General features: G+C 67.9%; 2 protein-coding genes across 2 annotated transcripts; both read left to right on the top strand.

Moving 5' to 3' along the window:
* Window positions 1–324: 324 nt before the first annotated feature.
* ZMIZ2 (zinc finger MIZ-type containing 2) lies at window positions 325–9,499 on the top strand (the record flags this gene model as incomplete). The annotated part of the gene is given in 20 exon segments (XM_079547404.1): window positions 325–448; window positions 451–578; window positions 1,381–1,448; window positions 1,542–1,656; window positions 2,915–3,117; window positions 3,194–3,383; window positions 3,474–3,713; window positions 3,789–3,956; window positions 4,036–4,101; window positions 4,225–4,396; window positions 4,999–5,143; window positions 6,264–6,474; window positions 6,551–6,656; window positions 6,733–6,890; window positions 7,164–7,231; window positions 7,657–7,725; window positions 7,795–8,018; window positions 8,108–8,259; window positions 8,331–8,504; window positions 9,392–9,499. Coding segments are annotated over 20 exon segments (2,889 nt in total).
* Window positions 9,500–10,076: 577 nt separating this feature from the next.
* On the top strand, window positions 10,077–11,881 carry PPIA (peptidylprolyl isomerase A; the record flags this gene model as incomplete). The annotated part of the gene is made up of 5 exons (XM_079547433.1): window positions 10,077–10,145; window positions 10,967–10,997; window positions 11,069–11,157; window positions 11,310–11,482; window positions 11,573–11,881. The coding sequence occupies 5 exons, from the start codon at window positions 10,077–10,079 to the stop codon at window positions 11,706–11,708; spliced, it is 498 nt and encodes a 165-aa protein (XP_079403559.1). The 3' UTR covers window positions 11,709–11,881.
* Between the last annotated feature and the right edge of the window lie 124 nt (window positions 11,882–12,005).

Genomic DNA, 12,005 nt, shown 5'->3' with positions numbered 1-12,005 from the left:
TCGGCTCTCGGCTGCCTCACGCTGGGGACAGGACGGGGTGACGCGGGGCCGCGCTGCCCCACGGGGCTGCTGCCGGTGGGGCGGGGGGCGGCGGGACCCCAAATCACCGCTGCCCACGTGCGGTGCCGCCACTGCCGGCTGTGACACGTCGGTGCCGCTGTCGCCCCCCCCGCGCCGCCCCCTGACGCAGTGCCCCCCACCCCCCCCCGGCTCCGTGTCCCGCTCTGCGCTCGGCGCGCGGCTGCCCACGCCTGGAAGGGGGGGGGGGGGGGTGAAGGGAGGGGTGGGCCGGGCGGGCCTGGGGGGGCGGGGCCGCGCATACAGATGAGCCCTCGGCCCCATTGTGCGCGGCGCGCGGCGGCGCGGGTTCGGCTCGGCTCGGCCCGGTTCGGCTCGGCCCGGCTCGGCCCCGCCCCGCCCCGCCCCGCGCCCCCCCTCTCCCTTCCCCCCTTTCCCTGCCCCCCTCCCCAGGGCCGCGCTATGGAGCCGGGGCCGCGCGCGGGCTGAAAATCCCGCGCAGCTTCCGCGCAGCCGCGCGCGCACGGCGCCGCCAGGGCCATCTTGGGCCGCTCGGCACGGTGAGAGCGGGGCCGGGGCCGGGGGGGGACGCGGGGACACATTTTGGGGCGGGGGGGGTGACGTGCGCAGGGGGCGCGGAGCGGCGCTGCGGCTGAAAATCGCTCCGCGACCCCCCGAGCCGGGAGCGGCGCTCGCCGGGCCGAGAGCCCCCGCGGGTGCGTCGGACTGCGGGGATGGATGCGGGGTGTCCGTTGCCCCCCCCGGCACCGCTGACAGCGCGGCGCGCGCAGCCGCCCCCATCCCGCCACCTCCGCGCGGGGCCGGGGGGGAACCGAAAGCGTCGCGCTGCTCTCGGGGGGTGGGAAATACCCGGGGTGGGGGTGGGCAGCTCCGGGGGGCGGGGGAAGTCCCCGCGGGTTCCCCCGCCCCGCTGTCACCGATGGGAGGAGGGAGGGGGGGGGGCTGCCGCGTTCCCAGGGGTGACCCGAGGGGGTGACATTGGGGGATACGGTCCCCCGGGGGTGGCCCCTGTGGGGGTGACACTGTGTGTGTGTGGGGGGGGGGGGGAGGGGGGGGGGGGGGGTTGGTGCCTCCCCCCGGCTCGGCTCGGTCCCGCAGCGTTGGGGTCGCGTCGGGGCCCCCCCGGCTGGCAGCGGGGCAGGCGCGTGCCGGCGGTGCCGTGCCGGGCAGGACGCCAAGTCCCAGAGCCGGGGGGGTCGGGGGGGATGGCGGCCGTGCCCACGGGAGCTCCGCACCTCCCCGCACGGTTGGGGGGCGGCGCTGCCCCGCAGTTCTCCCGGCGCCCATTTCCCGTTCCCCCCCTCGCCCCGCAGTCCCGCTGTCGGTGCCGCCGTCCCGCAGCGCCCGCCGCAGCGCCCGATGAACTCCATGAACCCCATGAAACCGTCGCTGCCGCCCGCACCGCACGGGTGAGTGCCGCCCCACGGCCGCCCGGCGCGTGGCATCCTTCCCCTGTCCCCCCCCCCACCTCTCCCCCCTAATTAAGTTGTTTTTCTTTCTAGTGATGGTTCATTTGCATATGAGGCTGTTCCCTGGCAACCGAGCACCAATCAGCCGCCGGGATCCCTCTCCGTGGTAACCACCGTCTGGGGGGTCAGCAACACCTCGCAGAGCCAGGTACCGCCCCCCCCCACCCCCCGCACCCCACGCTCCTGTCTGCCCAACCCCCCCCCCAACCCCACCCCCCCCCCGGGGTCCTGAAGGCCGGCAGCAGGGAGGAGCTGCCCTGTGAGGGTGGGGCTGGGAGGGGCTTCCCGAAGGGGGCGGGGTCACCTGGTGTGGGCGGGGCTGGGGGGGGGCTCTGAAGTGTTGGGTGGGGGGACCCCAGTGAGACCCCATTGACCCCCACTGAGGCCCCACTGACTGAACGTTGACAGCCACTCAGACCCCACTGACTGCCGTGTGACCCCCACTGAGACCCCACTGAGACCCCACTGACTTAACACTGATGCCTGCTGAGACACCACTGACGATCTTTTGAAACCCACTAAGATTCCGCTGACTTTCCATTGACCCCCACTGACCCCCCTTGATCACCTGTTCACACTGAGACCCCACTGCCTTAACACTGACACCTGCTCAAACCCCACTGACTGCTGCTTGACCCCCACTGACAGCTGCTAAGACTCCATTAAGCCCCTACTGGGATCCCATTGATTTTTCTTTGAGCTCTCACTGGGACCCCACTGACAATCGCTGAGACCCCATTGACACTGAGATCCTACTGGCTGTTGACCCCACTCAGACCCCGCTGACAGGCTCTTGATACCCAACGCGACCTCACTGACAGCCACCAAGACCCCACTGCCTTTCCAGTGACCCCCACTGAGACCCTGTTGATGTCCAGTGAGTTCCCACTGACTGTCCACTGACACCCGCTGAGATCCCATTGACACCCACTGAGACCCTATTGACTTTCCATTGACACCCACTGGGATCCCACCGGCACCCCATGAGTTCCTACTGACTGTTCATTGACCCTCACTGAGCACCCATTGACCTCCTGTTGATACCGAGACTCCACTGGCTGTCCCCTGAGACCCACTGAGATCCCATTGACACCCACTGAGACCCCACTGAGTGTCCATTGACACCGAGACCCCACTTTCTCAATCTCGATGCCCGCTCAGACCCCACTGACCGTCCCCTGACCCGCAGTGAGGCAGCACTGGCAGCTGCTGGGCTCCCAGTGACTTTCCTCTGACCTCTGAGTCCCCGCTGGCCAACCAATGAGGCTCACACTGCAGTGACGCCGCCGAGACCCCGGTGACGCTCACTGCCCCCACGCGCTCAGAGGTGCCAGCAGATCCCGGCCTCACCGCCCCCCATGCTGTGCCCCTCGCCCCCAACCCCACGTCCCGTCCCCCCCCCGCAGGTTTTTGGCAGCCCCATGGGCCCCGGGGGCGGCAGCTCCAGCACCCCGCTGCTGCCCGGCGTGGCGGGCGCCAGTTCGGGGATGAGCTCTCCGCAGTTCCTGGCGCAGCCGCCCTTTGCCGAGCCGGCTCCCACCAAGGGCTACGTGCAGCAGAGCGTCTACGGCCGCGGCTCCTACCCCGGCGGGCCCGGCTTCGCCCCCAGGTAAGGCGGGCACGGCCCGGCGCGGTGACACCCGGCACGACCGCGGCTCCCCCTCCCCACTGCCTGTGCTCCGCAGCTACGCGGGCAGCCCTGGTGCCATGGGGCTCCCGGCGCACGCCGCCCGCCCGCCCCCCGCCGCCGACTTCACCCAAGCGGCCGCCGCCGCCGCCGTGGCCGCTGCCGCCGCCACCGCCACGGCCACAGCCACGGCCACGGTGGCGGCGCTGCAGGAGAAGCAGAGCCAGGAGCTGAGCCAGTACGGCGCGGTAAGGACGGCCGCACGCGGGGGGGGAGGCGGTGTGGGCGCGCGGCACTGATTGCCGTTTCCGGCACTGACCTCCGTTTCCGTGCCGCAGATGGGAGCAGGGCAGCCCTTTGGCACTCAGTTCCTGCCCCACGCCTCCCCGCGCGGCCCCACCGGCCTCAGCCCTGGCGGCGTGGCGAGCGTCATGGCACCCCTGGGCGTGGGGCCCGCGCGGGCGCCAGCTGTGGGCACGCTGTACGGCGCGCAGCGGCTGCCCCAGCACACCTACCCAGGGCCCCCCCCCGGGCAGCAGCTGCCACGGCAAGGCGTCAAGCGGGCGTACGGCGGAGAGGTGAGTGCGGCCACGGGGCTGCGGGGCTGGGACCGGTGCTGCGTCGCCAGAGCCGTGCTGACGCTGTGCCCGCAGGGGTACCCGGCACAGCAGTACCTGCAGGGCGGGCAGTACCCCGGCACGCAGTACCCCCCCGGCGCCCCCCAGTCCTCAGCGCCGTCCCCGTCCTACCCCGGGCACAGGATGCAGCCAGGCGTGGGCCAGTACCTCTCCGCTGCGGGCGGCACCGGGGCCTACTATAAGGTATGGGAGGGGCTGAAGGGCGCGGGGCCGGCGCTGCGGGGGGCACGGGGCTGATGCCGGGCCGTCACCATCCTTGCAGGCGGCTGAGCAATTCAATGGGCAGAGTGCAACCTTCGGCACCTACAGCCAGGCTGCCATCAGCGGGGTGAGTGCCGGCAGCGTGGGCGTGCGGTGGGGCTGCCAGCAGTGCTGTATGATGATGGGGGTGGTGGTGGTGATGATGGTGATGGTGATGGTGGTGATGGTGATGGTGATGGTATCCCCACAGCCAGGGCGCTCGGTGCCAGGGTACCCCAGCTCACCCCTGCCTGGGAACCCCACACCGCCCATGACGCCGGGGAGCAGCATGGCCCCCTACATGTCCCCAGGCCAGGACGTTAAGGCTCCCTTCCTGCCCGACGTGAAGCCCAGCATGGCTGCCCTGCACCCCTCGCCCTCAGGTAGGAGCGGTGGGAGGACCGCTGCGGCGTTGCCCCTTTAAGGGCTGGGTGCTGAAGGGGGTGGGCGGGGTTTTGGCTCGGGGGTGTGGCCAATGGGAGGGGCTGTGGTCTGCGAGGGGAGGGGCATCGAGGGTAGCGTCCAATGAGAGAGGTGGGGGTGTGGCTTTCAGGAAGAGGGTGTGGTCAACAGATGTAGGAGGGGCTTAAGGCAGGGGTGGGGCTTCGGGGGGGTACCTGGGAATGGGAGGGGCTTCTCTAAGGGGGTGGAGTCAGCTGGGACGGACAGCTATTAAATGTGGGGTGGGGTGGGGTGACCCCACTGCAAAACCATGAGCTCTCATTGACCCCCCCGGGGCCCCGTTGAGCATTCATTGACCCCCCCTGGGACCCCGCTGACCCCTGCTGAGACCCCACGACCACCCATTTATGCCCACTGAGACCCCATGACACCCACCTTGTCCCCACTGGCCATCCGCTGCCACTGCCACCACCCCACTGCCACTCCACGACACCCACCACTGCCCCACGGATGTCCACCCAAGGTCCCCGGCCACTCCACTGCCACCCCCCTGATGTCCCCTGCCCCCCTGCTGTCCCTGCAGGGCCGCCCGCAGGTGAGGAGCTGCGCCTGACCTTCCCAGTGCGTGACGGCGTGGTGCTGGAGCCCTTCCGCCTGCAGCACAACCTGGCTGTCAGCAACCACGTCTTCCAGCTGCGCGACTCCGTCTACAAAACGCTGATGATGAGGTCAGGGCGGTGCCAGGGGGGCAGGCGGGGGGGTGGTGAGCTGCCATGGTGTGGTGCGGCACCGCAGGGCGCTGTGGGGCACAGGGGGGCTGAGTGGGGCACAGGGGTGGCAAAGGGCCCTGCATGGCACAGCGTGGCACAAAGCCACAAGATATGGCCCTGCACAGCGTGCCACAGCGCTGCGTGTTGCGGCCCTCGATGGCTCATCGTGGCACAGTTCTCCACACTGTGGTCCTACTTGGTGTGTCGTGGCTTGTGGCACGGTGCTGTGTGATACGGCCCCACACAGCTCAGCATGGCACAGTGCTCCATGACATGGCCCTACACAGCTCAGCATGGCACAGGGCTCCATGACATGGCTCTGCACAGCTCAGCATGGCACAATGCTCCATGACATGGCTCTGCACAGCTCAGCATGGCACAGTGCTCCATGACATGGCTCTGTACAGCTCAGCATGGCACAGGGCTCCATGACATGGCTCTGTACAGCTCAGCATGGCACAGGGCTCCATGACATGGCTCTGCACAGCTCAGCATGGCACAGGGCTCCATGGCATGGCTCTGCACAGCTCAGCATGGCACAGTGCTCCATGACATGGCCCTACACAGCTCAGCATGGCACAGGGCTCCATGACATGGCCCTGCACAGCTCAGCATGGCACAATGCTCCATGACATGGCTCTGCACAGCTCAGCATGGCACAATGCTCCATGACATGGCTCTGCACAGCTCAGCATGGCACAGGGCTCCATGACATGGCTCTGCACAGCTCAGCATGGCACAGTGCTCCATGACATGGCTCTGTACAGCTCAGCATGGCACAGTGCTCCATGACATGGCTCTGCGCAGCTCAGCGTGGCACAGGGCTCCATGACATGGCCCTACAAGGCGTGCACTGATGCTTATGGCACAGCACGGCACCGCACTGCATAACACGGCCCTCGGCTCATCGTGGTGCAGTGCTGCACACTGTGGTCCTACTTTACGTGCCGTGGTGCAGTGCTGATGACCCGGCCCCACGCAGCTCAGTGCTGCACACCGTGGTGCTGAGCAGCATGGCATGGCTCAGCATGGCTCAGTGCATCTCCCCCACTCTGCGCCCCTCCTGCTGCCCCCCCAGGCCCGACCTGGAGCTGCAGTTCAAGTGCTACCACCACGAGGACCGACAGATGAACACCAACTGGCCGGCCTCCGTGCAGGTCAGCGTCAACGCCACGCCGCTCACCATCGAGCGCGGCGACAACAAGACCTCGCACAAACCGCTCTACCTGAAGCACGTCTGCCAGCCCGGCCGCAACACCATCCAGATCACCGTCACCGCCTGCTGCTGCGTGAGCGGGGCCGCGGGGCGGGCGGGGGGCTGCGGGGGGCTGTGGGGCCGTGGCTCACCGCGCCGTCGCCCCGCAGTCGCATCTCTTCGTGCTGCAGTTGGTGCACCGGCCCTCAGTGCGCTCGGTGCTGCAGGGCCTCATCAAGAAACGGCTGCTGCCCGCCGAGCACTGCATCACCAAAAGTGAGTGCGGGGCGCCGGGGGATGGTGTGGGGTTGGGGGTCTCCTCCTCACCCCGCATCTCGCCCCTTCCCCCAAGTTAAGAGGAACTTCAGCAGCGGGACCATCCCGGGCACGCCTGGGCCCAACGGGGAGGACGGGGTAGAGCAGACGGCCATCAAGGTGTCCCTCAAGTGCCCCATCACCTTCCGCCGCATCCAGCTGCCTGCCCGGGGGCACGACTGCCGCCACATCCAGGTGGGGAGGGGAAGGGGGAAGGGAAGGGAAGGGAAGGGAAGGGAAGGGAAGGGAAGGGAAGGGAAGGGAAGGGAAGGGAAGGGAAGGGAAGGGAAGGGAAGGGAAGGGAAGGGAAGGGAAGGGAAGGGAAGGGAAGGGAAGGGAAGGGAAGGGAAGGGAGACGGTGGGAGAGGATGGGATGAGATGGGGAAGGGATGGAGAAGGGAAGGGGATGGGGAAGGGAAGGGGAAGGGAGCCCCTATCGGTGCCAGCTCAGCCCCATCTGTCCCACAGTGCTTTGACCTGGAGTCCTACCTGCAGCTCAACTGCGAGCGAGGCACGTGGCGGTGTCCTGTGTGCAAGTGAGTGCAGCCTGTGGGACTGGGGTGTCCTCCTGGGGCCATCCCTGGGTGTCCCTGTGGGGTTGTGCCTCAGTGTCCCTCACTGTCCGTCCCTTGGTGTTCCAGTGGAGCCATGCCTCGGTGCCCATGCAGGGTTGTTCCTTGGTGCCCCCACGGAGCTGTGCCTCTGTGTCCGCGTGAGGACACAGGAGCTGTGCCCCTTGTTGTCCCTCACTGTGCTATGGTGTCCCCACGGGGGTGTCCCTCAGTGCTCTCATTGACCCGTGCCTCAGTGTCCCCACGGGGATGTCCCATGGTGTCCTTCGGTCTCCCAATGGAGCTGTGCTGTGGCATCTGCACGGGGCCAGCCCTTGGCGTCCCCCGCTGTCCCAGTTGTACCCCGAGGGCCGTCCCCTGCTGTCCCCTCACTGCTGTGCCTCCCGCAGTAAGACGGCGCTGCTGGAGGGGCTGGAGGTGGACCAGTACATGCTGGGCATCCTGATCTACATCCAGAGGTGAGTGCTGCTGCCCCCCGACCCCACACGGCCACGCTGCCCACCGCCACGCCGTGCCACCGCCCGCAGCTCGGACTACGAGGAGATCACCATCGACCCGACGTGCAGCTGGAAGCCGGTGCCCGTCAAACCCGACCTGCACATCAAGGAGGAGGCGGACGGGCCGGCTCTCAAACGCTGCCGCACCGCCAGCCCGGCGCACATGGTGCTGCCCAACATCATGGAGATGATCGCGGCGCTGGGGCCGGGCTCCTCGCCCTTCGCCGCCCCGGCGGCCGATTACGGCACGCAGGGTGAGCGTAACCCCGCCGAGGTGCTCTGACCCCCCCCCCCCAATTTGGCGCCACGCTCACCCCATTTCTTCGCCCCATTTCTCCCGCAGGTTCCACGTTCCCGGCCCCTTCAGCCTATCCTGAGCCGTTCCCCCCCGCCGCCCCCGGCACGCCGACGCTGGGGGACTTTGCGCCGCCCACCTCCTTCCCACCTGAGCTGCTGCCCCCCGACAAGTCGCCCGCTGCCCCCCTGCCTGGACAGGTCGTTAATGGGGGGACAAGGAGGAGGAGGAGGAGGAGGGTGATGGGTGCTGAAGGCCGCTGTCCCCACAGCTGCCTCCCGCCGGCCGGATGGAGCCGTCCCACGCTGCCGCTCTTCACGCCATGGGCAGCCCAGCACAGCATCGCGCCGTGCCCCCCCCGCGGCCCCCGCCGGGCAGCGCCGGCCCCGATGTCACCTTCAGCACCGCGCCGGGGAGCGGGGATGGAACGGAGCCCGCGTTGGATGTGAGTATGGGGGACAGGGGGGTAGGTGGGGGGGGGGGAGGGTGAGTCCCCTGCTGGGTTCCAGCGTCCCCTGCAGTGCCTTGGTGTTCCTCCATACCCCCCGGTGTCCCCACGGAGCTGTGCCTTCGTGTCGCTCAGCATCTCCCATCCCTCTGTGCCTTCATGTCGCTCAGCATCCCTCTGTGTGTCCCAGCATCCCTGTGGCGCTGTGCCTCATGTCCCCCTGCTGTCCCCACGGAGCTCTGCCTTCGTGTCCCTCAGTGCCCCTTGGTGTCCCCTTAAGGCTGTGCCTTAATGTCCTTCAGTATCCCCCACTGTCCCCGTGGAGGCTCGCTTCCTGGTCCCCTGTTGTCCCCATGGAGCTGTGCATTCATTCATGTCCTGCAGCATTTCTCAGTGTCCCCCACTGTCCCCATGGAGCTGTGCTTCGTGGTCCCCTGGTGTCCCCATAGAGCTGTGCCTTGGTGTCCCTCAGCATCCCTCAGCGTGCCCCACTGTCCCCACAGAGCTGCATCTCAGTGCCCTTTATTGTCCCATTAAGGCTGTGCTCCAGTGTCCCCCTGGAGAACTGCTTCCTGGTCCCCAGATGTCCCCTCGGAGCTGTGCCATTGTCCCTCAGGATCCCCTTATGATTGTGCCTCACTGTCCCCATTGGGCCATTTCTCACTGTGCCTCGGTGTCCCCATGGAGCTTCGGTGCTCCTCCTTGGTGACATCCCTTGGTGTCACGTCCACGTAGCTGTGCTGCATTGCGTCGTGTCCCTTGGATCCCCCGAGGGGGGAGGGAATCCCTCGGTGTGTTGGGGGGCCGTTGGGGGGTTTTGTGGGGGAACGGAGGGGGTTTATAACGCATTGGGGGGGGGTTGCTGGGCTGTGCCCCACCTGCAGCTGCTGCCCGAGCTGACCAACCCCGAGGAGCTGCTGTCCTACCTGGGCCCCCCCGACCTGCCCAGCAGCACCAACGACGATCTGCTCGCCCTCTTCGAGAGCAACTGAGGCCCCTCCCGGCCCCGGGGGGCGGCGGGCGGGCTGGCGGCCCCCCGGAGCGGCCCCGTCCCGCAGAGCGCAGCGCTGTACATATGTACAAACACTACCGCCCCGCTCCATTAAAGCCTTTCTCTCCCATGTCCTCACGCGTGTCCGTGCCCCGCGCGGGGAGGGGTCGGCTGTGGGGGGGGGAGGGGCTGAGCGCAGGGTGCGGGCCGGGCTCGGGGGCGCGCTCCCCCTTCCACGTGCGCGTTCCCGCCGCTCCCATCCGCCACCCGCCTCGCGCATGCGCGCCGCTCCCCGCCCCGCACCCGCCGCTCCCCGCGCGCGCCCGGCCCCGCCCCTCCCCGCCCGCAGCCCCCTCCCCTCTTTTTTTTTTTCATTCTCCTCTTTTTCCCCATCTCGCGCTCCCATTCGCCCCCGCCCCTGTCGCTCCGTGACGCGGCGTGCGGCGATTGGTCGGCGAGCTGCGGGAGGCGGGCTGCGCGCCCCATTTATAAGAGCGTCGAGCGGGCGCTCTCTTTCCGCTGCGCCGCGCTCTCCGAGCTGTCTGCCGCCATTCCCGCTGTCCGCCGCCCGCGCCGCCATGGCCAACCCCGTCGTGTTCTTCGACATCGCCGCCAACGGCGAGCCTCTGGGCCGCGTCACCTTCGAGGTGGGCGCCGCGGGGCCGGGGGTTGGGTGGGGAGAGGAGGATGGGGGGGATGGGTGGCCCGGGGGCGGCTCCACGTGGCCGGGGCGCCCCTCGGGGCCGGGCGGGAGCGCCGCGTGGGGAACAAAGGAGGCGGGCGGGGGGGAAGGGGGAGGGGGGGGGCAGCGCTGCGGGGCCGCGCCGCAAACCGCGCCGCCGCCATTTTGTGAGCGGGGCCGCCGCACCCCCCCTTCCCCCCCCCCAACCCATCCATGGTTGGGATGCGCGGGGTGGGGTCACGGTGGGGGGATTGGGGGGATGGGGGGGGGGGGTTAGAGTGGGGGCAGCGCGGTGGGATTTCGGCTGGGACGGTCGGGATTTGGGGGTTCGGTGTTGGGATTTGGGGTCGTGGTAACGTTGGGGGGGGTCACGTGGGGTTGGGGGTTTTGGGGGAGCTGCGATTTGGGTTTGGTGGCGGTGCTGCGGAGGGGTTTGGGGTTGGGGTGGTGCAGTGGGGCGCGGCGTCGGGCTGGGATTTGGGATCGCGGTTCGGGTGTCACAGTGGGATTTGGGTTTGGAAGTCTGGGGTTGGGCTCGGGTTGTGCTGCATCGCCGTCGGGTCCGGGGCTGGCTATGGGTTCAGATCTGGGTTTTGGGGTCAGGAATCCAGGTGTGGGGTCAGCTCTGGGTCTCGGGGTCGGTGCCAGCCCGGCGTTCCCCCCCCGCCGCATAGCCAGGCTGCTTGGGATGCCGCCCCTGTGACGGCGCAGTTTCCAGATGCCGCAGAGCTGCCGGGGGGGTGAGCGGCACCGCAGCCCCCCTGAGCACCGCGCCTCTCTTTGCAGCTCTTCGCTGACAAGGTGCCCATAACAGCAGGTGGGTACGGGGTGCTGGGGCTGCTCCCCCCACAGCTGGGCTGTGCTCATGGCTTTTGCTTTCCTCGGCAGAGAACTTCCGTGCGTTGAGCACCGGTGAGAAGGGATTTGGCTACAAGGGCTCCTGCTTCCACCGGATCATCCCCGGCTTCATGTGTCAGGTGTGTGGCAGCACCAAGAGCTTCCAGTAGGGGGTTTGGGAGGGGATCTTAGCACTGCAGCACTGCCCCTCAGTCTGCTGCTACACAGAGTCGTGGTCCACGTGGTTACGGTGATTCTATAACCAGAAATATACATGCGGATATTTTCTTAGGGTGGTGACTTTACACGCCACAACGGCACTGGTGGCAAATCCATTTATGGGGAGAAGTTTGCCGATGAGAATTTCATCCTGAAGCACACAGGGCCTGGCATCCTGTCCATGGCCAACGCCGGCCCCAACACGAACGGCTCCCAGTTCTTCATCTGCACCGCCAAGACCGAGTGGTGAGCATGGGGAGGGGGCACGGCGTCGCACTGCAGTGACCCCAGGGAGGAGGCGGTGCCCCCCCTGATGCCACCCACACTTCTCTACAGGTTGGATGGCAAGCACGTCGTCTTCGGCCGCGTCAAGGAGGGGATGAACGTGGTGGAGGCCATGGAGCGCTGCGGCTCCAAGGATGGCAAGACGAGCAAGCAGATCACCATTTCCAACTGCGGGCAGCTCTCATAAACCTGCGTCTCAACGCCTGACATTCCGCTGCAGCTCGGGCAGCTCGCCTGGCGCAGCCCCCCTCTCCCCTCCTTCGTGCTCCTGACTTACTGCTGCGTTTCTACTGGGTCTCGCCGCATGTGCACAGTCCGACTGGACTGCAGAGTTACGTTTATGAGTCTAAATAAAACGAGTTAAACCACTGCAGTGCTGTTCTTCTCTTGGGGGGATGGGGAGGAGGGGAGTGGGAATCCCTATGGGATCGGGTCCCCCCCTTCCTGGTGTGAAGTGGCTCAGTGACCTCAGTAGGGGCCAGGG

This window comes from Tetrao urogallus, assembly GCF_951394365.1.
Source record: "Tetrao urogallus genome assembly, chromosome: 27".
In the NCBI taxonomy this organism is placed as follows: Eukaryota; Metazoa; Chordata; class Aves; order Galliformes; family Phasianidae; genus Tetrao; species Tetrao urogallus.
The sequence above is the reverse complement of the archived record's forward strand: the minus strand, read 5'-3'. Positions and strand labels throughout refer to the sequence as shown.